We start from the raw sequence: 27,399 nt of genomic DNA on the forward strand, positions 1-27,399 counted from the left end.
ACCAGCACCTTGCAAGCAACTAGGAATGGGTAACAACTGCTGGCCTTGCCAGTGATGCTTAGATCCTGTAGATTAATTCTTAAGTGACAATATTTCCAATACTTCATGACTGGAGATGAGACATCTGATCCAACGGTTCAATTCTATACTATGCATTACCGAGGGAATTCATTTCAATTCCATTAATTGTAGCTTGATGATTCATGAATATTTAGTCCATCCGTTGTGTATGGAAAGATTGTTACAGTCAATACAATCTAGTAACTTGAGCAACTATGCCACTTTCAATAGCCTAGAAAAACTAATGGGTGAACCTTTCCTCTTGTGCCACTGCCCCCATACAAATAATCCTGCAACATGGATTCTCAGGACATGTTTGACCTCCAGTTCACTTTCTCTTTGCAGAGAAATATCATCAATAATCATAATTGATTCAGCTTGCATGATAACCCCTTGTTTTACTTTCTCAGATCAGTCTGGTTATATTTTTCCCATTACACCAAAGTTTGCATCACAATGTGGTTATACAATTGTAGTGGATCGCCAGAATGTGGAATTCCGTGCTTCTGTCCTCAGCTGCTTTGTCCATAATTTGGTAAGTAGATCTGAGTATCTAGTGTGGAGATGCTGTTTTTACATATTTGCCTTGACCAGAGGATGCACTAGTGAGATGCAAATATTGCTTGTTTCAATATTTAGGATGCATTTGAAACATGGTCCAAATTTTACAATCTTGTTTAGAGCATGGTTTCTTGGGACAGCAGCATTGGAGGGATAACTAACTGGCTTAATATAAGGCATCATGACGGGGATGGAAGTGCACAAGATTGCTCAGTCCTTGGTGCCTGAATGATCAAATATTGCCAATTGTAAATCTATTACTTGAATGTTTTTATTACTAGAGTTTTCTTATTTATTGCACTTCAATTTATCTGCAGAATGATGAGCAATTCAGTATCACTATACAAATAAAAGTATCAGAAACTGACACACAAGCTTCAACATATATTGAAACCATGACTTGTATGTACTCACCATGGGCTGCAAGGGAAATGTACTGTGAAGAAAACTATATGCAGGTAAAACATTACTAACTGCCCAGTCAAATCAAACAAGCCATTTTGCCTGAACAGTTGAGGAATCTGTTTTTAATCAGCATTATTTAATTTAAATATCTGTAGGTGTAACAGTAGCCTATACTGATCTTCAAATGCTTGATGCCTTTCCACTAGTGTATCCAGTAGGTTCTTTTGCATTTCTTTTTGAAAAGATGTGCTTTGATTGCTTGTGTCCTTGTAATTTCCCTGTGGTCCTATTTAACTTGAAATGGAAAATCTCAGTCTGACAGCATCTGTGGGGTGAACATAGCTAGTGCTTCGAGTCTGATTCTTCAATGGAGTGATAGTTTGGCTCAGTGCCCAATAGTATAAAGGTATGTAGCATTTGTAATGCACTAACTTCATCTTATAATCAATCATGCACAGGTCTCTGTACAAAGAAATATACCACCCATTGAAGATTATGCCCAAGATGCTGAAGATTGGGCTTTAGTATTTCCAGAAGTAAGTTTTTATTTTAAAGATTTTCCAACATTGGAATGGAAAGGAATTGTTTGATACAAATATGTGCACAGGGTGCAGTGTGGCTTGCCCAAAAAGGCAAAAATGAACACCTTGTAACCCAGGTATTATAAATGGCTATATGCACAAAATACTAAACCCCCATGTTGAATTGTGGTGATGCCAATAAATCATACACAATGATAAAAGGATTGCCCAAAATTGGGTGTTGTGGCAGACTTCTATCTGGCATAAAGATTTTCTCTGAATATTAGTGACACATCAGATTCACTATATTTAGTTGAATATTATCTGCTGATGAGCACTCCATGCATGACTTCTGGGTAACTGACCAAGTCACCCTAACCACTGCAGGCTAGATTTTTATGTTCTAGCCTTGTACCATAAACCTTTTAAACTGGTCTGTAATTACCTCCCTATCCTCTTCCAATACAAGTCATAGTTCCATCAAGGCCTCTCCTGGCTGAGTTACTTGCAGGAATCCAAGGGCCACACAACAGTGCCAATTTGACTCTTAATCTCCAGCTTGGATACCTTTCCTTTTAAAGGGATGTTGTCTGTCTTTTCCCTGATGCAAAAACTTCAGCAAATCATGCCATTCTCTGCACACTGCAGTTTTTGGTCTGGGTACTCCCACCTGACAAACACCTTTTTGCACAGTACAATTCATCCAAATTATCAGTTACCTAAAGCATGTTAACTATTAACCATAATTTTTTGGATCAAATGAAATGAGGGGTAAGGTGCAATGCAGATTGTGGACTATGACTTGCGATTGCAAGAAGTTTTCTGAATATCATGCATTAAAGTCACATGCACTTCTTGGTTTTAAAGGGTTTTCATGTTAATACGAAATAGTAAAATTTCTGTGCATCTGGGGGGTGTAAAATATTGTGACAGGGATGTTGAGGTGTTCTTTACCAAGGCAATCCATGGTACTGGAGAGCCCAGTTTATTTTGGGCCTAGAGTATGCTGAGTTGCATTAATGTAGATTCTGCCATCTAATTTGACTCCACTTTAATCTCTCTATTTGACCCATGCTTTCTCTAGTTTTAAAAAATCATTTATACTGCACCTGTTGGCATTTTCTGATTTTTGGAGGGGAAAATTTAACATTGGACACTTTTCCTACTTCATGAAAGGACTCATCCAACCTTTTTGGTTTTATTCATCAAGGCAACTAGTGCAGAAAGTGGGATATGGCAAGTAGTATTTCACATGCCTGGTGGCAAAAAGAGGATGACTGTGAAAGAAGCACATCAAATGAACTATGGCATCATCACCACAATGTCTCGGATATTACTCCGGGCTCCATATCATACAAATGAAGCTCAAATAGTTTTGGTGAGTTCACTAAACATTCACTCCCCAAGATGGCATTCTTGGGGTCCAATAAAAAGGATTTAAATTTTAACTATGCAAGTAAACTTGGGCCATGTTTTTGAGGAAGAGAAGGTGTTACAGGCTAATAGGCTGGAGGAAATAGATGTTCGGAGGGAGGATGTCTTGGCAGTTTTGAATAAACTGAAGGTCGATAAGTCCCCTGGGCCTGATGAAATGTATCCTAGGATTCTGTGGGAGGCAAGGGATGAGATTGCAGAGCCTTTGGCGCTGATCTTTGGGTCCTCGCTGTCCACGGGGATGGTGCCAGAGGACTGGAGAATGGCGAATGTTGTTCCTCTGTTTAAGAAAGGGAATAGAAATGACCCTGGTAATTATAGACCGGTTAGTCTTACTTCGGTGGTTGGTAAATTGATGGAAAGGGTCCTTAGGGATGGGATTTACGACCATTTAGAAAGATGCGGATTAATCCGAGATAGTCAGCACGGATTCGTGAAGGGCAAGTCATGCCTCACAAATTTGATAGAATTTTTTGAGGAGGTAACTAAGTGTGTTGATGAAGGTAGGGCAGTTGATGTCATATACATGGATTTTAGTAAGGCGTTTGATAAGGTCCCCCATGGTCGGCTTATGATGAAAGTGAGGAGGTGTGGGATAGAGGGAAAGTTGGCCGATTGGATAGGTAACTGGCTGTCTGACCGAAGACAGAGGGTGGTGGTGGATGGAAAATTTTCGGATTGGAGGCAGGTTGCTAGCGGTGTGCCGCAGGGATCAGTGCTTGGTCCTCTGCTCTGTGATTTTTATTAATGACTTAGAGGAGGGTGGATCAGTAAATTTGCTGATGACACCAAGATTGGTGGAGTAGTGGATGAGGTGGAGGGCTGTTGTAGGCTGCAAAGAGACATAGATAGGATGCAAAGCTGGGCTGAAAAATGGCAAATGGAGTTTAACCCTGATAAATGTGAGGTGATTCATTTTGGTAGGACAAATTTAAATGTGGATTACAGGGTCAAAGGTAGGGTTCTGAAGACTGTGGAGGAACAGGGAGATCTTGGGGTCCATATCCACAGATCTCTAAAGGTTGCCAGTCAAGTGGATAGAGCTGTGAAGAAGGCCTATAGTGTGTTAGCTTTTATTATTGGAATATTGTGTGCAGTTCTGGTCACCTCACTATAGGAAGGATGTGGAAGCGCTGGAAGGAGTGCAGAGGAGATTTACCAGGATGCTGCCTGGTTTGGAGGGTAGGTCATATGAGGAAAGGTTGAGGGAGCTAGGGCTGTTCTCTCTGGAGCGGAGGAGGCTGAGGGGAGACTTAATAGAAGGTGTATAAAATGATGAAGGGGATAGATAGAGTGAACGTTCAAAGACTATTTCCTTGGGTGGATGGAGCTATTACAAGGGGGCATAACTATAGGGTTTGTGGTGGGAGATACAGGACGGATATCAGAGGTAGGTTCTTTACGCAGAGAGTGGTTGGGGTGTGGAATGGACTGCCTGCAGTGATAGTGGAGTCAGACACTTTAGAAACATTTAAGCGGTTATTGGATAGGCACATGGAGCACACCAGGATGATAGGGAGTGGGATAGCTTGATCTTGGTTTCAGATAAAGCTCGGCACAACATCATGGGCCGAAGGGCCTATTCTGTGCTATACTGTTCTATGTTCTATGTTCTAAACTGACTACTTTTCAAACCAACTAGGTACAAAATATTCCTTTGACTGTAATCCGATCAACAAGCTTTTACAAAGAGCAATGGATGGCTTTACTAATTGACACTGCAATGGCTTGTCCTGTTGGTAAGAAATTAAATGTTCACTGAACAGCACTACCATCTCCTCTTTTCCTTTCCCTACTGAAATAACTGCATACTATTGTAAAACTTGAAGCATGTTTATCCCTCGTTTGGCTTGACTGGGCACTGAACTGTAGGCAAGCTAACTATAACTATCCAAAGTCTTGTCCTTCTTTATATTCCTCTAGAGGGTACCATTGTCTCCATGATTACACATGACATTGTCAAATCAGCATGTTTTGGTTCCCATTAGATGGTGTTACAGTCACTGATGACATTATCATGTGGACTGTGCCAAGAATCTTCACTCCAATTGTGACCAGTGCAGTTCATCAAGACAACACTTCCATGGGAGTCAATGGCATAAAGTTGGACCCCACACAAATGGCAGAAAGAAACTATACACTTGTTCAAAATGATACAGTTCTTGCTATTAATGTCCCAATTGGAGCACAGGATGGATACTATAAGGTTGGTTGAATTTGGATTTTTGCAAGTTTATCAACCATGTTGAGATTGAACCCATGATGCTATTCCTAAACAAACCTAGTAAATCAAATTCTTCTGTCATGGTATTGGCTTCTGGTTTTCAAAGCAAGTTCTCATTCCAAAATCACACTGTGCATCCAACTGGTAGATTCTGGATGTACACCATCATCCGTTTGGTTTGGCTCCACTCGAGCTGCAGTACCACCATCTCATGATTTGAATTATTTGTCCCATTCTATCTTGGTTGCTGTCTCCTACACTACCTGCCAATTTGAACTATATAACATATTCAAACTGACATTGTATAATCGAGCTGAAATTAGATTTTTGTTTTGGACCCATTTGGCTCCATACAAATAGTACATTAAACCTGCAGAAACTCAACACCATTTTAAACCAAGTGCTCTAATGAATTTTCACCTTTCCTTTCAGAGCTATGTGGTGGGTGGACAGTATGGTATAACATACAGCATCAATCTGTTCATGGAACACCAGTGGGAAGATGAGGCATGGGGACTGAATAAAATCAGTGTGATCCGTCCAGTTACTACTCCATTTATTCCTGAACCCTTGGTTCTCATTGATGGTATGTACTAATACTGAGAATTTTTCCATTTTGGAGATGCTTGCAGTGAAATCAGTCAAGAATTGTCCATAGAAAGTGGTTTCTGCCTTTGAACCACTGCAGTTAAAGACAATCCCATCATTGGATTGTTTTTGTAGGTGTTCCCTTGCACCTGCTGCCCTCCAACCTTTTTTGGGTTGGCAAGGGTCATGGGTATAGGAGGTGCTTCCAAATAGGACCTGGGATAGGCTACAAAGATAATGTTAATAGAAATCCCAAGAATCAATTTAACAAGTTTGAGTGATTCCAAGTGCAAACGAAGACCTTGAGCTCAAATGAGTTTAGAGACAATACCTTGCTTTCTCAATCTCAGTTACTGGCAAGTAATTCTAATGACAAACTAAGGGTTTTGGGTTGGTGCTACTTGAGTTAAAGAATTTTCTCTGGCCAGCAGATCAAATTGAAATGCCATTTTGCTCTGACAACCAGTCCAGCATGGACAATTAACCTGTGATAAATCCATTCCCTCATCTATCAGTGGTCAGTGAACAATTCAGCTTTTTCATGTCTTCCAGATACTGTTCCTGAGCAATGGCTATTCAATGTCACGCTGGGCAACTTTCTTCCTGATGTCGAACTGAAAAAACTCACTCTGGACACTCAATCCTTCCCTGTGGATGAAGAAAACCAGATGTTTAATGTATACGATGGGACTACCACCAATGAGACGGCCCTAAATAGAATCTTCATTCTGGAAGTTCCAATGGAGTCACCAGTTGTAGACAGAAAGGTAATGGAATATCTGGGCTCTTTCCACATTGCTGCTTGGCTGTGTTACTAACTCTTGCCTTTCCTTTTTCAGTATATAGGAGATGGCATTGAACAATACACCCTTGATGTCATCTACACACTGACCGTGGTACCAGAAAATCTAACATTCATATATGTAGCTCATTTAATACACCAGCATAAAATAGGTAAGGGGCTTTTCTCCATGTGCAGATTAAAAGGCAATTTCAATGCTCTGAAGTAATGAAATAAAATGTTCCCATCAGTGCTTCCTGTGGCAAATGGCTTTTGTGACGAAGAGAACATGACACTGGTAGTGTCACATGAAACATCGGATTATTACTGGATTCCTTTCATTGGAAATGTACAGCTAACCCCTCATTATGCTGAGCAGCATGGTTATACCTTGAGCGAGAATGGTACCCACTCAGTAATCACAATTCCACATGATGCAGCTCCAGTTGTCCATGAGGTAAGCTGCTGCTTATCCAGTGTCTTGCTTGATGTCATTTCAGATGAGCCTAACTAATTGTGGTTTTTAATACAGGCATTAAACAACCAAGGCCTTCGCAATAGATTTGACTTCAAGCTCCGGGATAATAAAACCCTGGATGTGCTAGTCAACTTCTCCGTTTCTTGCAGCTTTTCAATAACCAACCTTCTAAGTAAGCACTTGACTTTCTCACTCCCAATATCCCAATCTCTTTTAGTAGGAATGACACTGACCAGTTTCTTTTCCTTAGCTTGTTTCCCAGATGGAAGAATTGTCATTACTGCTCTAAAACTTGAAGCATTGTTGGGAATAGATGGCAAAATGATGCTGAAGGATAAAGCCTGTAAACCAAAGGAGAGTACTGAATTCCAAGCCACCTTTGAATTTACTGCAGCCTCATGTGGGACAAGTAGACGGGTAAGCCAGTAATTGATTTCTATTCCGATACGAGTTTGTATTTGGGGCTCAACAGGCATCTAATAATTGACTTTGACTTCTCTCGTAATAGTTTGAGAAGGATTACATGATCTATGAGAATGAAGTGGCATACTTCAAAAAATCAGCACCAACTGGTGATCCCATATATAGGTAAGAATCTGAGCAAAGGGCATTTGTTTTTGTAGCTGTGAAATAGTAAGTAACTTTGTTTGTTCCTCCTAGGCTTGCCATATCATGTTATTACCATGTAAATGACACACTGCATCATCAGTTTGAACACCAGATTAATCCTCAGCCAATAGTCTCACCTGGATATGGACCTCTAGTCTTGGCTATGCAACTTGCTAAAGGTAAAACTAGCTAGTGTAAAGTCACTTGCATGAAATGGCTCTAAAGCAAATATCCAGTACATGATTTATTAATAGCCGAGGTCAATTTGAAATGAAGTTCTTGACCCACCCCAACATTCCATTTGCTTGTATGTTTGCAGAAGTGTCATATTCTAACCTGTATGAAGACCATGACTATCCAGTGGTGACATATTTGACTGACCCCCTCTACTTTGAAGTGCAACTGTTGCACAATGAAGACCCACAAATTGAATTGTTCCTGCAAGATTGCTGGGCAACTGCATCACAAGACCGACGTGGCATTCCACAGTGGCCAGTTATTGTCAACAGGCAAGAAATGAGCTGCTTCTCAAGTTGGAAATCTAATTGTTTTGAGTTTGGGTAACAAGCTGCTTTTTTTTGTTTGTAGCTGTGAGAACAAGGCTGACATGCATGTGACCATCTTCCATCCAGTAAGCAGGAGTGAGAGGGTCAGATATCCCACTCACTTCAAAAGGTTTGAAGTCAAGATGTTTGCCTTTACCTTGGGAAATGCTGATATCTTGGAGCAGGTGAGGATTGCTTCAGCACAACGTTGTCTGTAACTATGCATTTTCTACATGTCCTTGCAATGATGCTACCTTTCTTTGTTAGGTATATTTTCATTGCAGTGTAGTCTTGTGCAGGAAGGAGCCAGTAAACGAGCTCCTCTGCCCTGGTCTCTGTGTACCAGGAAAACAACGAATGGGTAAGGCATTTTAAGATTGGAATAATATCTGTTGCCTTGTGACACTTGTACTGACTAGCTGTGTACAACTGCAGGTCGGAGCGCTGATGCAGAGCACCATCTACAAGGCTATGTATCATCAGGAGCAGTGGTGATCTTGACAGAATTCCATACTGTTGAAAACCAGATTATGAAAGGTGAAGACTTATTTGAAGAATCCTCCTTGAGCTATCAAATCACTGATACTGAAATGTATTTATTATTCTTTTTTAGATAGCCAAGTGAAGTCCTATTGGCCATTGATACTATTTGGAGGCTCAACAATCATTGTTTCCATGGTGTTTGGAATGTTTTTGCTTACAAAAGCCAAATGAGAAGATTTTGATTAAAGGAGAATTTATTACTCAACTATATCTGTCTGTAACGTGATTCTCTTGCATCAAGTCGTGAGCTATAATGGACCTGTGTCCATTGGGTAGTCAGGATTGAAATGCCAGGACTTGCAAGCATCATGGCATAGTCTTTTAGGCTTACTGAATGGGGCATCCAAAATGTTTATCAAGCATTTCAGTTAATATGTTGGCTTATAATACAAGGCAACAATTGCCCTGTTATTGGTCCAACTAGTAGTAGCCTCTAAGTTTGCTTGCCCATTTTAAGTGTTTTTACTTTCAAGGGCAGAAATTTCTTGGCTATTGATTGACTGTTTAATTGCAAATATTCTGATGTCCACTAACCCCTTCAGTTATACTGCAGGCACCACAACTTATTTGCAACCTTTCCTGGAGACCAATCCAAAGGATTTTGTCAGGGTGCATAAACTGTCTGCATTTCCACCTTCCTGCTTTGAGTCATGACCTTTTTAGGTCACTTCACTTTGGCTAGGCTCAACTTGTGTCATCATTGTAGAACTTATTGGCCTAGAACCTCTAATTTGCAGTAGAGCTCCTCAATGTTGATGTGGTAGCAGTGTAACTTCTGTTCAGCATAATTCAATTTATTTTAAACCTGACCATTTATCTTGGGCAATTGGCCAGTAACATCCAAAATTGCACTGAAGATAACTATAAAAGTATGCTGTTATTTAAACCACCTTGGTTCTGTAACCCTTAACTAACTTTTTCTCTCCAACCATGCCCACTGTGATAACTTTGGGTGCATGAAGCTGGTGAATGGGAAAGGAGTTCTAATTGAGCAGGTTGCTTTGTCCTGGTGTTGAGTTTCTTGCATGTTACTAGAACAATAAATGCTGGACTGTTTTTGGGAGGGGTGGGGGTAGAAAATCAAATGTTACTTGGAATTCCCAGAACTTGTTCTTGTAGCCAGTTTTTTTTTAATGACTGGGGTACCATTGACCAAAACTGAACCAATGTTAGTGGGTAATTTGGTTATGTTTGTAAGAATCTCTATCATTTTCCTTGCACTAGGTGTGGAACAAATGTTACTTGTCACAAGGTCTTGCTGCATGTGGACATGGACTGCTTCAATAACTAAGGTCATAAATGGTTGTGAACATCCCACTCCTGACCTTGTGATGGAGGGATGCTTTCTGAAGCAGTTGTAAATTGTTCAGGTCTAGGACACTGCCCGGAGGAGCTCCTGAGATGACTGACCTCTAACAACAATCTTCTTTGCTAGGTACAACTCCAGCTAATGGAGAATTTTCCTCAATTCCCATTTGAATTCCACTTTTGCTAGGACTTCATGCTGTGCAAGTTTGTCCATGCTTGGAATGAGATCAGAAAATGAATGACCTTTTTGCTTCACTTCCCTGGGCCAAACCCAGGTGTACCAGTTTTCAGGGATTCATAGAACAGTACAGCACAGAACAGGCCCTTCGGCCCACAGTGTTGTGCCGAGCTTTATCTGAAACCAAGATCAAGCTATGCCACTCCCTATATCATCCTGGTGTGCTCCATGTGCCTATCCAATAACCGCTTAAATGTTCCTAAAGTGTCTGACTCCAGTCCATTCCACACCCCAACCACTCTCTGCGTAAAGAACCTACCTCTGATATCCTTATATCTCCCACCACGAACCCTATAGTTATGATAGATACCCTACAGTGCAGAAAGAGGCCCATCGAGTCTGCACCGACCACAATCCCACCCACTAATCCCTCTAACCTAGACATCTCAGGACTCGAAGGGGCAATTTTAGCATGGCCAATCAACCTAACCTGCACATCTTTGGACGGTGGGAGGAAACTGGAGCACCCGGAGGAAACCCACACAGACACGAGGAGAATGTGCAAACTCCATGCCCCCTTGTGCAAACTTATGCCCCCTTGTAATAGCTCCATCCACCCGAGGAAATAGTCTTTGAACGTTCACTCTATCTATCCCCTTCATCATTTTATAAACCTCTATTAAGTCTCCCCTCAGCCTCCTCCGCTCCAGAGAGAACAGCCCTAGCTCCCTCAACCTTTCCTCATAAGACATACCCTCCAAACCAGGCAGCATCCCGGTAAATCTCCTCTGCACTCTTTCCAGTGCTTCCACATCCTTCTTAGTGAGGTGACCAGAACTGCACACAATATTCCAAATGTGATCTCACCAAGGTCCTGTACAGTTGCAGCATAACCCCACAGCTCTTAAACTCCAACTCCCTGTTAATAAAACTAACACTAAGGCCTTCTTCACAGCTCTATCCACTTGAGTGGCAACCTTTAGGGATCTGTGGATATGGACCCAAGATTTCTCTGTTCCTCCAGTCTTCAGAACCCTACCTTTGACCCTGTAATCCACATTTAAATTAGTCCTACCAAAATGAATCACCTCATTTATCAGGGTTAAACTCCATTTGCCATTTTTCAGCCCAGCTTTGCATCCTATCTGTCTCTTTGCAGCCTACAACAGCCCTCCACCTCATCCACTACTCCACCAATCTTGGTGTCATCAGCAAATTTACTGATCCACCCTTCAGCCCCCTCCTCTAAGTCATTAATAAAAATCACAAAGAGCAGAGGACCAAGCACTGATCCCTGTGGCACTCCGCTAGCAACCTGCCTCCAGTCTGAATTTTCCATCCACCACCCTCTGTCTTCAATCAGATAGCCAGTTACCTATCCAATCTGCCAGCCTTTCCTCTATCCCACACCTCCTTACTTTCATCATAAGCTGACCATGGGGGACCTTATCAAATGCCTTACTAAAATCCATGTATATGACGACATCTGCCCTACCTTCATCAACACACTTAGTTACCTCCTCCCAAAAATTCAATCAAATTTGATTCACTTCAATTTCTTGCAGTTCTTTCACTAGCTTTTCACACACCAGCCCTAACTTCCAGTGTGGACACCAACTTGAGCATAGACTTCACTGAACTCTGCTTTGTACCTCCAACTCAAATTGTTAATTTTCCTGAGGATGGTCCTCTGACCAGGGCTCAACTCTGTTTGCACACTTCTGCCTAAAACATTATCCTTTTTGGCAATTAACTCTGGTCTGTTTACCAACCACAACCCGGTTCTAACTAGCATTTTTTTGTTGACTGCAAATCTGTCTTACAAATCACAACATGGCATCACCCCTTCCACCTACTGGATGCAGGGGAAGAGAACAATTGTGATTGCAAGAGGAGTTATCATGCACTAGCTAACCATGAAGGTTTCAGATGTTTTTGGCTTACTAGGTATCTTTGACCTGGGGTCGAGGGAGGCAGCATTCTAGTGTGTTCTCTGAACAATTTTTTACTTCTCTAACTAAAGTAGAGGAGGGGACATGGCTGTGGTCCTTACCAAAGTGGGGGGTGGAAAGAGGAAGAATCCAAGATGGACTGAGATAAAGGAATGGTGGTATTGGAGAGAATCATTAAATTCTTGATCCTAGTAGGGCTAGAAAACAATGGATTTGGGTGATGGAAATTTGCTCTTGAGGTACAGGAAAATCAGGTAATGGGTTTTGACCCATGTCTGGAATGTGCCACGTTCCTATGGAAATGGGTTATGTAGGGACATCCCAATTGGATTTGTCTATCCAAGTTCTATTAACTTGGAAATAACTAACTATAGTTTAAACCTGACCCCCAATACCACAAATTGAGTCATCCAATCCTTAACATTCAGCCTCGCAACAGTGCTTCTGAACAGGTTTGATTGAATTTCAGGCTACTGATTTCAAGATATTAGAGGGAAAGATTACAAAAGACTCTTGACCCCAATCCTTGATTTGATATATTTTTTTTGTAACTGTCCAGTACTCAATACTGGGAAAAACTCAGGTCAGGCAGCACCAGTGTAGAGTAACCTTTTCAGTTTGTATATTGGAATGTTGACTGTCTGTTTTTCAGGATTTTCTATTTCAGATTTCCAGCATACAGTTTGCTTTTTTCAGCTGCTAGGGCAGCACAGTAGCAAGCACTACTGTTTCACAGTGCAAGGGACCCAGGTTTGATTCCTGGCTTGGGTCACTGTCTGTGGGGAGTTTGCACATTCTCCCCATGTCGGAATTTCCTCCCACATTCTGAAAGACATGCTGGTTGGCTGCATTGACCCGAATAGGCACTGGACTGTGGTGACTAGGGGAATTTCACATTAACTTTATTGCAGTGTTAATGTAAGCCTTGCATGTGACTAAGTACTGCTGAATAGGCAGGATTTACCTGTCCAGTATTAATCTGCATGAAGTTTGGTTCCATAGACAAGATGTGGAGATGCCAGCATTGGACTGGGGTAAACACAGTAAGAAGTCTAACAACACCAGGTTAAATTGGTAGCAAATGCCACTAGCTTTCGGAGCATGCTGCTCCTTCGTCAAGCTAGTGGCATTTGCTACCGATTTAACCTGGTGTTAGACTTGCTGTCTATAGACAAGTGCAGGAATTGACAGGTGAGTCTTAAAATTGAAACGGACCTCAGCTACCACATGACAAATATAATTCACAAACATTTTATTAATAAGCTGCATGTAAAGGATTAACATTTAGGTGGTTTTGCATTGACATGCTAAGACCACAGGCAAACACAGGGATGAAGAGGCAAAAGGGTAATAGCTATTGTATTTGTGGTTTAAAAAATGCTCCAGTGCCATGGGGTCAAATACCACCATGGGGTCAAATCCCGCCATGGCAACTGGTGGGTTATCATTGTTTAAAAACTAATGCACTTTTGGCTAGTCTGGCCTGTGTATGACTCCAGAATCTCTGAAATGGCCTTGGAATTAGGGATGGAGGAATAGACAAAATACTGACTTTGGTTATGTCCATATCCCATGAAATAAAGGGAGGCATTTCTATGCATGATGTAGTGGGTGATATATTCTTAGTTCTATGAGCTTCTACATTGGAATACCCAAATTTTGCATCTCAACCCATTTTTTTCAAATCTATTAATGCTGTCTTATGTCAATTTTTACTTCTGACACATCTCAGTCCAAAACAATAACCTGTGTTTTCTCTTTGCATATTTGAGTTTATTGTTACATATACAATGAACAAGTATTTTTGCATGCTATACATGACCTCTGATTTTATCTTTTTTCCCAATGGAAGAGAATGTCCTGGGTGCAGGGGGATTATGCTAGCCCCTTTACTGAGACAGTGGGATGTGTAGACAGAATTGATGGATGGGAAGCTGGCTTTTGCATAATGCCCTAGGCTTCATTCACAGCCCTTTGTCATTTCTTGCAGTCTTGGACATAGTAGGAGCCATAAGCTCTGATTTATAACCAGAAAAGATGCTTTCTGTGGTGCATGAGTGATAGTGGACATGCCAAATTTCTTTAGCTGCCTGAGACCGAGGCATGGACTTTCTAACCAGTGTCAGCGTGGAGGGAGCAGGACCAGTTGGTAATCTGGACACCTAAACTTGAAACTGTCAACCATTTCCACTTCATCCCACTGATGTAGACAGGGGCATCTCCTTCGCTAAACTTCCTGAAGCTGATGGCTATCTCCAAACCATTTAAAGCAGTATTTACATGGCAGACCTGAAACATTCTCTCCACAGGTGCTGCTTATCTGAGCATGTTCAACACAGTTCAATAGATTTCTAGGTACTAACACCAAGGAATGGGGGGCCAGTACCAATCGGGTAGATCAGCCACAGCATGCAGGCTTGAGGGGCTGAATAGCCTACACTTGCTCCTATGTTCCAGCATTTTGTAGTTTTATTTCAAATTTCTAGTATCAATACTATTTTGCTTTTAGACTTTGATTTAGTATTAGCATAATGAAGTATAGTTTCTTGTGCGCTGTACAGACAAAGCATACCATTCATAGAGAAGGAAGAGAGTGCAGAATGTAATGAAGTTTTAGAAGCATAGAACAAGAGTAAAAGATAAAATTTAGAAGGTATGCTGTGCCCAGCTTGCAAGAAGTCACCTTGCTCTGGCATTTTTTTTGGAAGGGGGGGGGGGGGGGGAGAGAAAGAAGAAACCATGTAGGGTTTCTTAAACTAGCAATGCCGGGAGGTTTAATTTTTGTATGTAAGTCAGCCTTTCAATGTTTCCCTGTTAAATCTCTAGGTGCTAGTCTTGAATTCATCCGCCTACTTTTTTTGGGTCTCCTTTTGCTGTTAACCTTATTCTAGGTTATTTTTCAGTTGGCAAACGCAGGGCTTTACTGTTTTTCACAAAGGACTAGCTTAATGTTTCCTATATACATACAAACATATCCATCATAACTGATTATCAAATTCAATACCCTGATCCCAATTCCCCCTCCCTCATATCCCTTGATCCTGAGCTACCAAAGGTGGTGGTGGAAGCAGACGCATTGTCAGATACAGGAATGAATAGATATGGACCACAGGCAAAAGGTGTCAATGCAGGCATGGTGGGCCAAAGGGCCTGCTGTTGTACTTAATTCCTTGTTCATATATTTTGGCCTTCACTGAATTCTAGGTGAAGAAACTTCAGTCCTAAAAGGCCTACACCTACCACCTCCTCCTCCTTTCTTCCACCTCCCCCCCCCCCCCAAATTCTCAAACTATAACCATGCCTCTAGACTCCATTTCTCCTCCCCCTCCCACCCCTAAACTATCAGGAACAATTTATCTCAGTTAATGGTAGGGCATTGGAGAGTTCCAGAACACACAAATCTAGGGGTACATGTTCATAGCTCCTTAAGTGGAGTCACAGATGCACAAAAGTGAAGAAGGCATTCGGCATGCTTGGTTTCATCAGTCAGAACATTGAATACAGGAGTTGGGATGTCTTGTTGAAGTTGTACAAGACATTGGTAAGACCACGCTTGGAATACTGTGCACAGTTCTGGTCACCCTATTATAGAAAGGATATTATTAAACCTAGAAAGAGTACAGAAGAGATTTACTAGGATGCTACCTGGACTTGATGGTTTGAGTTATGAGGAGAGGCTGGATAGACTGACTTTTTTTCTCAAGTGTGGAAGGCTGAGGGGTGATCTTATAGAGGTCTAAAAAAAAATGAGGGGCACAGATCAGCTTGATAGTCAATATCTTTTCCCAAAGGTAGGGGAGTCTAAAACTAGAGCATAGGTTTAAGGGGGGGGCGATACAAAAGTGTCCCGAGGGGCAATTTTTTCAGAGGGTGGTGAGTGGAACAAGCTGCTAGAGGTGGTGGTAGAGGCAGATACAATTTTGTCTTTTTAAAAGCATTTAGACAGTTACATGGGTAAGATTGGTATAGAGGGATATGGGCCAAATGCAGGCAATTGCGATTAGCTTGGCTTAAAAAAAAGGATGGCATGGACAAGTTGGGTCAAAGGGCCTGTTTCCATGTTGTAAATCTATGACTCTATCTCAATCTCATTTACACCCATTCAAATAATCTGCTTTCCTATCTTTGTTACTGAAGTGGATAATCTCACATTTATTTATCCATTATAATGCATCTGCCCAAAACACACTAACATCTCTGCTGCATCCTCAGAAAAGCCTTCTGAAGTCTAAATAGACCACAACCATCAGTTCTCCCTGGTCGACTCTCAGTTACATCCTCAAGGAATTCCAATAGATTTGTTGAGCATGATTTCACTTTCTTAAATCCATGCTGACTGTCTGGTTATGCTACTGCTTTCCCAATGCAGTGCTAGGAAATTCTTGATATGGACTTTAGCAACCTCCCACTACCAGCATTGGGTCGCTGATCTATAGTTCCCTATTTTCTCTCTCCATCCCTTTTTTAATAGCAGGTTTACATTGGCTAACCTCCTCCAGAGTCTAACATATTTTGGAAAATGACCACTAATGAATCTGCCACTTATGTACTCTGGGATGAAGATCATTAGACTCTGAAGATTTAGTCTCCTTCAATCCCATCAATTTCCCCAAAACCATTTCTCGATGAATACTAATTTCCTTTTCAGCTCCTCACTTAACTAGTTTCCCTCCACTTCTGGTACATTATTCATACCTTCCTTTGTGAAGATAGTATGAATTTAGTTCCTCAGCCATTTCTTTGTTCCCTGTTATGAATTCCCCCATTTATGATTAAGGGGTCGACATTTTGTTTTTGTCAATCTTTTTCACTTGCATACCTATAGAAAATTTTACATGTTACTTACTTTCATACTTTTTCCTTAATCAATCCTTTGGTCTACCTTTGCTGCATTTTAAACCGCTCCAATCCTCAAGACTATTGCTTTTTCTTGCCAGTTTGTATGCTTCTTTGAATCTATTTTCCCTTGCAAGTCATGGTTTAGCTACCGTTCCCTTTCCACTCTTACACCAACTAGGAATAAACAATTTAAGTTCACCAATCGTTCCTTGAATACCTGTCCACTGTCCATCCTTTCAGTTATGTTTCCTGTTCTTCATAGCCAACTCGTGCCTCATACCATCAGTTACTCTTTTATTGAGATTCAGGACCCTGGTCTCAGAATCAACTACCTCACTATGCACCTTGATATAAAAAAAAACCAGGGATTCTCTCTCAACTACATAATCCTCATTGCACAATACCTAGTCCAAGATGGCCTGTTTCCTCATTTTATACATCCCCTTTTGCTTCTTAACTTGGCCCATATCATCTGTGCTAATATTGTTCCTCAATACTGTACCAATATATCTTTACTCAACAATGCAACTCCACTTTCCTGAACACTGAATAGCCTTTAATGTTTCATTCCCATTCTTGGAGTCATGCAATAACCCCCTTTTACATTGATCTGTGCAACTAATTCATCCTTTTTTATTTTGAATTTTCAGTATTCAGATACAAAATATTTAAGGCTAACAATGTGCTTTGATTCTGGCCCTTAATTTCTCAGCCTATCGCTTATTTTCCTTGATAGCTTTTTCTTTTTCTCAATTTGCCTCTGCTCTATTAATTTAAACTCGCCCCAACTACTCTAGCAAGATCTCTGTCCTGGTCCTGTACAAATTGGGCAGGTTCCATCTGGACAAGTCAAGTCCCCGCTCCCCCAGAACTGGCCCCCATGCTGCAGCAATCTGAAACCCTCCCCCTTTCACACATGTATTCATCCTATATATTCAGCGCTGGTAGTAATCATGAGAGAACTGCCTTTTATGAGGTCCTAATTTGAGCTTGCTTCCTAGCTCCCTGTCTTGTTTTCCCCCTTTAGATGGTCCTGCAACTGCTTTGAGGCATCCTTGACCCTAGCATCAGGGAGATAACATACCATCATGGAGTCTCTTTTGCGGCCACAGAAAAGTCTGCTTGCAATTTAATCTATGACTATTGTATTTCCATGCTTTGCTCCTCCCCTGTGCAGCAAGGCCAACTGTGGTGCTATAACATTAGCTGTTGGTGTCATGCCCTGAGGCTATTCCCCTCAACAGTATCCAAAATGGTATATCTGTTTTGTAGGGGAATAACCATAGGAGATTCCTGCACTGCCTAGTCCACAGTCCCCCATTCTTTTTGCCGGTGGAGGCTGACCCTGCGGTGTGACCACTTCTCTATCCATGCTATCCACTATACTCTCTGCCCTCTGGATGCTCCACCGCGTCCCTAGATGCCATTCCAGAAGCTGCAAATATATAATAACAATATAGCATATATGTATGTCTACCTCGCTACTTGAATAAAAATAATAATTGTGAATTTCAACTTGGACCTTGGCGTTATTAAAATATCTTCTTTTGCATAATGGTAACCCACACTGAACATTTTGAGTGCATATGCAAATATTCATTACAACCCACTGCTGAAAATATGGAAAACCTTGTATGGCTACTAAATTCGTTGGCTGAATCACTATTTAATGTAAAACAAATTATAACTGGTGGTTTAAATCTAGTTCACATACTGTAATACTTCACATGTTAAACTAAGAATTACCTGGAGGTATACACAGTGCCAATGGGAAAAGACATATAATAAAGACTGGTCGAATCACAAGCTGCATCTTTCTGAACCAGTTACCTGTTGAATATTCAATGCCCCCATGGCATTGCTCACATTAGGTCTGAGATGAGGCTGTCGCTAGTTTACAACAACAATGTCAAATCGCGATTTCATTATATAGTATTCTGGGATTTCATCAGTATTTTGGGAATAGAATAATGCAATACAATATGTCCACTTGTCCTTACTTGAGAAAGGATGTACTGGCACTGGAGTGGGTGCAGCGGAGATTCACCAGGGTTGATTCCAGAGTTGAGAGGGTTGGCTTATGAGGAGAGACTGAGTAGATTGGGGCTATACTCATTGGAATTCTGAAGAATGAGGGGAGATCTTATAGAAACATATAAGATTATGAAGGGAATAGATAAGATAGAAGCAGGGAAGTTGTTTCCACTGGCAGGTGAAACTAGAACTAGGGGGCATAGCCTCAAAATAAGAGGAAGCAGATTTAGGACTGAGTTGAGGAGGGACTTCTTCACACAAAGGGTTGTGAATCTGTGGAATTCCCTGCCCAGTAAAGCAGTTGAGGCTACCTCATTGAATGTTTTTAAGGCAAGGATAGGCAAATTTTTGAACAGTAAAGGAATTAAGGGTTATAGAATATTATAGAAACCCTACAGTGCAGAAGGAGGCCATTCGGCCCATCGAGTCTGCACCGACCACAATCCCACCCAGGCCCTACCCCCACATATTTACCCGCTAATCCCTCTAACCTACGCATCCCAGGACTCTAAGGGGCAATTTTTAACCTGGCCAATCAACCTAACCCGCACATCTTTGGACTATGGGAGGAAACCAGAGCACCCGGAGAAAACCCACACAGACACGAGGAAAATGTGCAAACTCCACACAGACAGTGACCCGAGCCGGGAATCAAACCTGGGACTCTGTAGCTGTGAAGCAGCAGTGCTAACCACTGTGCTACCGTGCCGTGTTATGGTGAGTGGGTGGGTAAGTGGAGCTGAATCCACGAAAAGATCAGCCATGATCTTATTGAATGGTGGAGCAGGCTCGAGGGGCCAGATGGCCTACTCCTGCTCCTAGTTCTTATGTTTTATGTTCACTATTCCCTGAAAATGAAAGCAGTGTCCGTGTTTATTTATGAAAATTTATTTCTAGATTGCTGATATTGTTTCGTGTAAACAAAACACAGTGATAACTTACATCGATCTGCAATGGTGTCAAATTCACATGAAGAAATCAATAGGTAAGGTGGCAACCTGTGCTGAGGGCATGCAAGGTAGTCCATGAGTTGTGTCAGCTTGGCTCAGCAGACGCACCTTCACTTCTGCTTTATAAGGTTGCGGATACTCGCCCCATTTCGGGGCTTGAGGAAATAATGTGAGATGTTGTTTGTGTGGGATACAGAGCGAATTAGAGGCATTCATTGTCAGAGGTGTCATCGTTTATGAAACGTTGGAGTAGTCTTTCCTGAAGATAACTTTTTTTGCATCATATCTTAGATGCCAAGGGCGTTTTTTGAGTTCCTGGTAAAACTCGCGACAGAAGATTGGACAGAGATCCCCCGCAGCAATGTTACACTGCGGAATTGAATGTTCACCCGCCTCTTCGGCGGGACATAAAAGATTCCCGGTATTATTCAATGAACAGAGAGGGTGGTTCCGTTCAACAAGATATATCTTTTAACCAGATTAACACGTTATTTTTCAATGTTGCTTGTGGGATCAAATACGCAGAATTTGATTGCTGCATTCTCTACCTCACAGAGTCACAGAATGGTTACAGCCCCATTCGCTCTGCCGAAGGAACAGTTTACCTAGTGCCACTCTCCTGTGTTCTCCCCATAGTACATTCTTCCTTTTCAGATAATAATCCAATCCCTTCTTCAATGCGTCCATTGAACCTGATTCCACCACATTCTCAGGCAGTGTGTTCCAGGACTTAACCACTCTCTTCCTGAAAAAACTTTTCCACTTATCACCATTGCTTCTTATTGCCAATGGCCTTAAATCTCTTGTTCTCATTCTTTCCACCACTGGGAAGTTTTCCCCCTACCTGTCTAGACCGCTTGCGATTTCGAATACCTTTACCCAATCTCCTCTCAACCTTCTCTTCAAGGAGAACACTCCCGACTCCTCTAAGCTATCTACTGAAATGAAGTTTCCCATCCCTCCAACTGTTTTCTGCACTCGTTCTAATGTTTTGACATTCTTCCTGAAGTGTGGCACTCGGAGCTAGATGAAATGCTGCAGTGAGGCTGGACCAGTGTTCTGTACATAACTCCCTTGCTTTTGTACACTGTTGCAATTAATACACCTAAGGAGGTTGCATGCTTTATTAACTGTTCGAACAACTTTTTCTGCCACCTTCACTGATTTAAGCACACATACATCCAGGTCTCTCTAATCCTGCACTACTTTTAAAATTGTATCCCAATATTATATTGTTTCTTCTATCTGATAACAATGACTCAATTTCAAATATTTAGGTTTTCTGAGGATGTGAAAGACATTGTCTGAATGCAAGTTATTTTCTTTACTGTGAAGAAGTCATGCAGACTTGAAACTGGTTCTAGACTCCCCAACCAAGTGTAATGTCTTCCTACATCTACCCTGTCTATTCCTTTAAGTATTTTGTAGGTTTAAATAAAATTACATCTCATTCTTTGAAACTCTAGAGAATACAGACCAGTTTTCCCAATCACTTTTTATAAGACAGTCCCAGCAACACTGGAACAAATCTGGTGAACCTTTGTTGCACTCCCTCTTTGGCAATAATATCCTTTCTGAGGTAAGGGGACCAAAGCTACATGCAGTACTCCAGGTGCAGCCTAACCAAGCTTCTATACAATTGAAGCAAGACTTCACTACTGCTGTACTCAAATCCTCTTGTGATAAAGGCTATCATCCTTCCTAATAGCTTGTTGCACCTACATATTAGCCTTCAGTGATTTATGGACAAGGACACCTCGGTCTTTTTGTACATTTACACTTTCTAGTTTCTTACCATTTAGGAAATCGTCTGCACATCTGTTCCTTCTACCAAAATGGATTACCACACATTTTCCACATTATATTCCATCTGCCATGTTCTTGCCCACACACTAAGTCTGTTCAAATCTTCCTGTAGCTGCTTTACATCTTCCTGACAATGTACATTCCCACCTAACTTTGTATCATCCACAAACTTGGAAATATTACATATGGTCCCCACATCCAAATCATTGATATGTATTGTGAATAGCTGGGGCCAAAGTACTGACCCAAGTACCCCAAAGCCTGCCAATGCAAGAATGACACATCCTTAATCTTGTTCCTATGTTAACTCTATTTCTCTCTCTATATATGCTGCCAGACCAAGGGAGGCATGGTAGCACAATGGTTAGCACTGCTGCCTCACAGTGTCAGAGATCTGGGTTCGATCCTTGGCTTGGGTCACTGTCTGTGCAGGGTCTGCACATTCTCCCAGTGTCTGTGTGGGTTTCCCCCAGATGCTCCAGTTCCTCCCACAGTCCAAAAGAAGTGCTGGTTAGGTACATTGGCCATAGGTTGATGACTAAGGGAATTTCATAGTAACTTCATTACAGTGTTAATGTAAGCCTACTTGTGACACTAATAAATAAACCTGCTGAGTTTTTCCAGCATTATTTTATTATTTCAGATCTCTAGCATCCGCAGTATTTTGCTATTACTTTGCTCTTACTGTTTGGGTTTTAATTGACTGATACAATTTAGATGTATCCAAAAGACAGAACTAAATAAAAGATGTTTAATTCCCCAACGTGGGAAATAATAAAGGTTAGAGTTTTACAGCACCGAAAGAGGCCCTTCCGCCCATCAATGGTAATGTTCCTTTAGAACCGAAAAAAATATGTTCTGAGATTAATGTAGCGATTATAATTCAATCAATGGAGTCAGTTAGATATCATTAACTGCGATTCAGTCAACAGAGCCTTATAAGAATGAACAGACACCTAGACAAGAGCATTGCAGCCGCACACCGATAGTTCGGTACAACCACAGAACTCACAGTTATCCCAGACGAGAAATTTATAGTAGCAACTCTATTTCTCCTCCCACATTAAGAACATTCCATTCATAGAATCATAGAAACCCTACAGTACAGAAAGAGGCCATTCGGCCCATCGAGTCTGCACCAACCACAATCCCACCCAGGCCCTACCCCCATATCCCTACATATTTTACCCACTAATCTCTCTAATCTACGCATCCCAGGACACTAAGGGGCAATTTTAGCATGGCCAATCAACCTAACCCACACATCTTTGGACTGTGGGAGGAAACCGGAGCACCCGGAGGAAACCCACACAGACACGAGGAGAATGTGCAAACTCCACACAGACAGTGACCCAAGCCGGGAATCGAACCCAGGCCCCTGGAGCTGTGAAGCAGCGGTGCTAACCACTGTGCTACCGTGCCGCCCTATTCTCCATCCATGGAGAAGATTCAGTAGATGCCAGGACACATTTGAAATGTTATTTCACACCGACCTGGATCTCGACTGTAACAAGCTTCCACTGGACAGAGTGCTTCTTTCAGCTTCGCCTCAATGTATTTGCTATGTTTTGCTTTGCTGTGCAGTCTATCTGGTAATCACGTATCTGGTCCCAGTAAATGTTAAAGTTGCAAAGATTTTCCACTTCATAGATGGTGTCACTTATCATCCCCCCACAAAAACGCCATCACCATTATGTCCAATGTCTAATTTCCAATCGTATTTTTATCTGAGGTGCTTACACATGGCATTACCCAACCACCTCCTCCCACCTTTACAAATATATGGACCTTTCCCCACAACTCGCTTTGAATCATTTAAAACATTTTCCTCAATCACAGCACCAAAATGATCCGAAATCAAAGACACACAGTATCCTATGTGACCCTGGTGCATTATCCCGGCTGGTCTTTTCTGCAGTCCTTGACACAGTCTACTTCAGCATCGTTTCTCCATCATTGTCCATGCTTGCTCAGACTGTTTCACTTTATCTCATTACTGGCACTCATGCCTTCAGCAGTGTACACCGCGAGCTCTGGCATTGGAGTCAAGCCTATGATTATAGAATACAGTTAGCATTTGTGTATATGTCTGCACTGTACATGGTTTTTGTGGTCTCTCGGGTCTGTGGTGATCTCCCCAGCCATTGTGGACAAGACTCGGCCGCCGGCTGATGTCCTGGGAACCTGCAGCAGGTGCTGCTGATGAGCGCGTGACTCTGAGCCCAGGTTAAATAGCGCGCGCCTCCTCACTCCTTTCACTGGGAGCGTGTCTGCATTTCATTTCTGTTCGGGGGGAGCAGCTTAAACCTGGGCAGTTTGGGGATAGAATTTGGACTATGGCGTCTGCCCTGTTATTTCGGTAAGTTTTTTTTTGCAATGTGAAGGGAGTTGGAAAGGAGTTTCCCATCTTTGTGTTCACGGCTGCTTTGTTTGTTTAACAGATTGATATTATCGGTGGTTGTGATAACGCCTGTAGTATGGATGCAAACTGCGCCTCCAGGTCAGTGTTGGCGTTAAACCGGGTGTACTTGTGTCCTCTCCCAAGGTCTGGAGTTTAATATTGAAGGAATTCCTCTGGTTCACTTCTGCAGGTTTCCTGAAGACTGAATGTCGCGACAGTGTCTTTTGGGTTGGACTCAATAAGCACTTTCTTGCTGGGAGGTTTTGGCAGATTAGCGTTGTTGGTGAGTCAGCCGCTGTTGCCTTTATTTGCTTACCTGTAAAGGTGCTCGGCTTCTAGACCTAAGACAAGTGTAATGGGGACCTTGTGCAGCGTCTCGGGCCGTGTAATTCAGGAATTGCAGCCATTTCACTGCACCCAAATCTGAAGATCAATATACAGTGATGGTGGTCGCTGAAGAGCAAAGAAGTGTATTTCTTTAAAAAGGACCAAAGTGGGGTGTGCAAAAAGTAATCCTGCTCTTTCGTGAGACGCTAACAATTCACTTATTGGTAGTTTTTAATGGGTGTTTAACGAACAGAAAACGTAGAGTGCAGTAGCATGTTAATTCTGACGTGGGTATGCAGTTTGTTGCATTAAAACAAGTGTTTTTGGATACTCTAGTATGATTCGCATATCGTGCGAAAAGATATAAAATGCAATGTTTAATAGGTTTCCTGATTACCATGACTTTGAATGCAGCCAGATAAAGTAATTAATTGAGGAAATGCAGAAACAGCTCCCACATTGCTTTTATTCTGTATAGGGAGTGATTTTTTTTTTCCTTGACAATCACATGTAGCTCGAGCTTGGTTACCAGATTAACATTTTTTTTACTCTTAAAAAGCAAATTGGGATAGATACATATCTTGTATGCACCTGTTGATCTTTTGTATATTTTCTCAGCTGAAAGCACGTTTCTGTTTTTAGGATAGTCCCACCAATAAATGAATTTTAATTCTAACTTTTTTTTGCCGTTTCCAGATCCAGCTGGCAATATCTATCTTATTACACCAAGCTTTGCTTCACAGTGTGGTTATACAATTGCAGTCGATCCTTGGAATAATGTTGAATTCCGTGCCTCCATCCTTAGCTGTTGTGTGCATATTGTGGTGAGATATAGATATATATATACATATTTAAAAATAAGTGCTTTCTTTCCCCCCCCCCAAAAAAAACCATAAAGATTTTGGTATCTTTTGGGGTGGGATGGTGCCAAAAACAGTTCAAGGGGAGAAAAATGAACATGGGACTCTATGCACTTTAATTTGAATATCATATTCTTAACCTGAGTCTGATGTTCTGAGCTGTTCTATAATTAGTAAACCTGCATCTGTAGACAGAATCCTTGATACCAGAACTACTAAAATGTATAGAATAACCATATCCAAATGTGACCTTTACTGCTTTTACTTTGTTTGCAGGCTGATGAACAGTTCAACCTCACTGTACAAATACATGTAGGAACTGGCAGATTAGTGTCTTCAACGTATATTCAAACTCTATCTTGTATGTACTCACCGTGGGCTGCTAGAGAAATTTTCTGTGAAGAAAACTATATGCAGGTAAGTCATGGTTTTTTGCTATGATTAGCATTATTGATTCACTTAATAGCAATTGAGGAGATTTAGAATTCAGCCAGCAATAAATTGTAGAATCTAATCAAACAATTTAACATTTATTGCTGCCATTAGCACCAACTTGTATTTTTAATGCATTACTCAACCTATCAAATCTCTTCCATGTGCAGGTCTCAGTGCAAAGAAATATACCACCAATTGAGGAAGATTATGCACAAGATGCTCAAGACTGGTCACTAGTACTTCCAGAAGTAAGATATCATGGGGAATGACTTTCAATGCTGCTCATACACTTGCAGCTCTCAAATATTTTTGTGGGACTTATTGCTGGGTGGCCAGCATTGCCCATCCCTTCTTCAGAGGGCAGTTGAGTCAATCATACTGCTGTAGGTCTGGAGTCACTAAGTACATTAACCAGATGGGTTTTTGCTAAAGCATTTTGTACAATGATCCATGTCAGCAGCTAAGATTGTTGCATTGAGAATTTTCATGACTTTGGCTTAATCAGCCAAAATTATTTATATTGGGCATATATCAAATTGCTTTTGGTATAAATTACAGTACATTTTATGTTCATAAGTTCAGACTTTGTCTGAACTTCAGAAGTTGCAAATGTTATCTTTACTGAGTACTTCTCCTGTCTTGGTCTTTTTTATTCCTTCCATGGCTTTGCTCAAGTGCATCAAATTTTAAATGTTGAATAATAACTTGCAAACCCGCTTGTTGCAACTATTTGTAAAATAGAAAATTTATCATGGTCTCTGTTCATCTAGGCAACTAGTGCAGAAAGTAAAATATGGCAAGTAGTATTTCATCTGCCTGGTGGCAGAAAGCGTATGACTGTGAAAGAAGCCCAAAAAATGAACTATCGAATCAACACAACAGTGTCACGTATATTGTTTCGTGCTCCGTATCACACAAATGAGGCTCAAATTGTTTTGGTGAGTTCACTAGTACCATTTCACTTTCTTGAGACCCAAAAATGTCTAGACTGACACATGACTTCCTGTTTATTTTAGGTCCAAGGTGTGCCCTTGTCTGTCATACGATCAAGTACCTTTTACAAACAGTATTGGATAATTCTTGTTGTTGACACTGCAATGGCTTGTCCTCTTGGTAAGGAGCCAAATACTACATAATCCTAAACTCTTCCTTCGATTCAAATCCAAGCTATCTTTCTATAGTCCTTGCAGGAAGCTGCCTTGACTTTTTCTGGACTAAAGATATCTTGCTGTTAACAACTTTAAATTTACTGTTATCCCTCAGATGGTATTTTGTTCACTGATGACATTATCATGTGGACTCTGCCAAGAATCTTCACTCCAATTGTGACCAGTGCCGTTCACCAAGACAACACTTTCATGGGAGTCAATGGCATAAAGTTGGACCCCTCAAAAATGGCAGAACAAAACTATACCCTTGCTAAAAATGATACAACTCTTGCTATAAGCGTACCAATTGGAGCACCAGATGGACACTACAAGGTTGGTGAAGTATTGGATGCCATTTTTATTTATGGATTGTCACAACTAACTGAAATAGAATATCAAAGCCTGATTTCAC

At 41.3% G+C, this 27,399-nt stretch overlaps 1 protein-coding gene across 1 annotated transcript in view; it reads left to right on the forward strand.

Annotated features, from left to right (window-relative positions):
• LOC144493999 (uncharacterized) overlaps positions 1 to 8,920 on the forward strand; it is a 44,186-nt gene extending 35,266 nt beyond the window's left edge. Inside the window, exons 3-20 of the mRNA XM_078213572.1 lie at positions 471 to 595; positions 939 to 1,079; positions 1,485 to 1,562; positions 2,758 to 2,925; positions 4,624 to 4,720; positions 4,970 to 5,187; positions 5,638 to 5,791; positions 6,346 to 6,560; positions 6,633 to 6,747; positions 6,826 to 7,031; positions 7,107 to 7,224; positions 7,303 to 7,469; positions 7,561 to 7,640; positions 7,713 to 7,840; positions 7,981 to 8,170; positions 8,250 to 8,391; positions 8,626 to 8,743; positions 8,820 to 8,920. Coding sequence (XP_078069698.1) covers positions 471 to 595; positions 939 to 1,079; positions 1,485 to 1,562; positions 2,758 to 2,925; positions 4,624 to 4,720; positions 4,970 to 5,187; positions 5,638 to 5,791; positions 6,346 to 6,560; positions 6,633 to 6,747; positions 6,826 to 7,031; positions 7,107 to 7,224; positions 7,303 to 7,469; positions 7,561 to 7,640; positions 7,713 to 7,840; positions 7,981 to 8,170; positions 8,250 to 8,391; positions 8,626 to 8,743; positions 8,820 to 8,920 — 2,561 coding nt within the window. The remainder of the gene's footprint in view (positions 1 to 470; positions 596 to 938; positions 1,080 to 1,484; positions 1,563 to 2,757; positions 2,926 to 4,623; positions 4,721 to 4,969; positions 5,188 to 5,637; positions 5,792 to 6,345; positions 6,561 to 6,632; positions 6,748 to 6,825; positions 7,032 to 7,106; positions 7,225 to 7,302; positions 7,470 to 7,560; positions 7,641 to 7,712; positions 7,841 to 7,980; positions 8,171 to 8,249; positions 8,392 to 8,625; positions 8,744 to 8,819) is intronic.
• Positions 8,921 to 27,399: the final 18,479 nt, after the last annotated feature.

Source organism: Mustelus asterias, chromosome 5 (assembly GCF_964213995.1).
Source record: "Mustelus asterias chromosome 5, sMusAst1.hap1.1, whole genome shotgun sequence".
NCBI classification, from domain to species: Eukaryota; Metazoa; Chordata; class Chondrichthyes; order Carcharhiniformes; family Triakidae; genus Mustelus; species Mustelus asterias.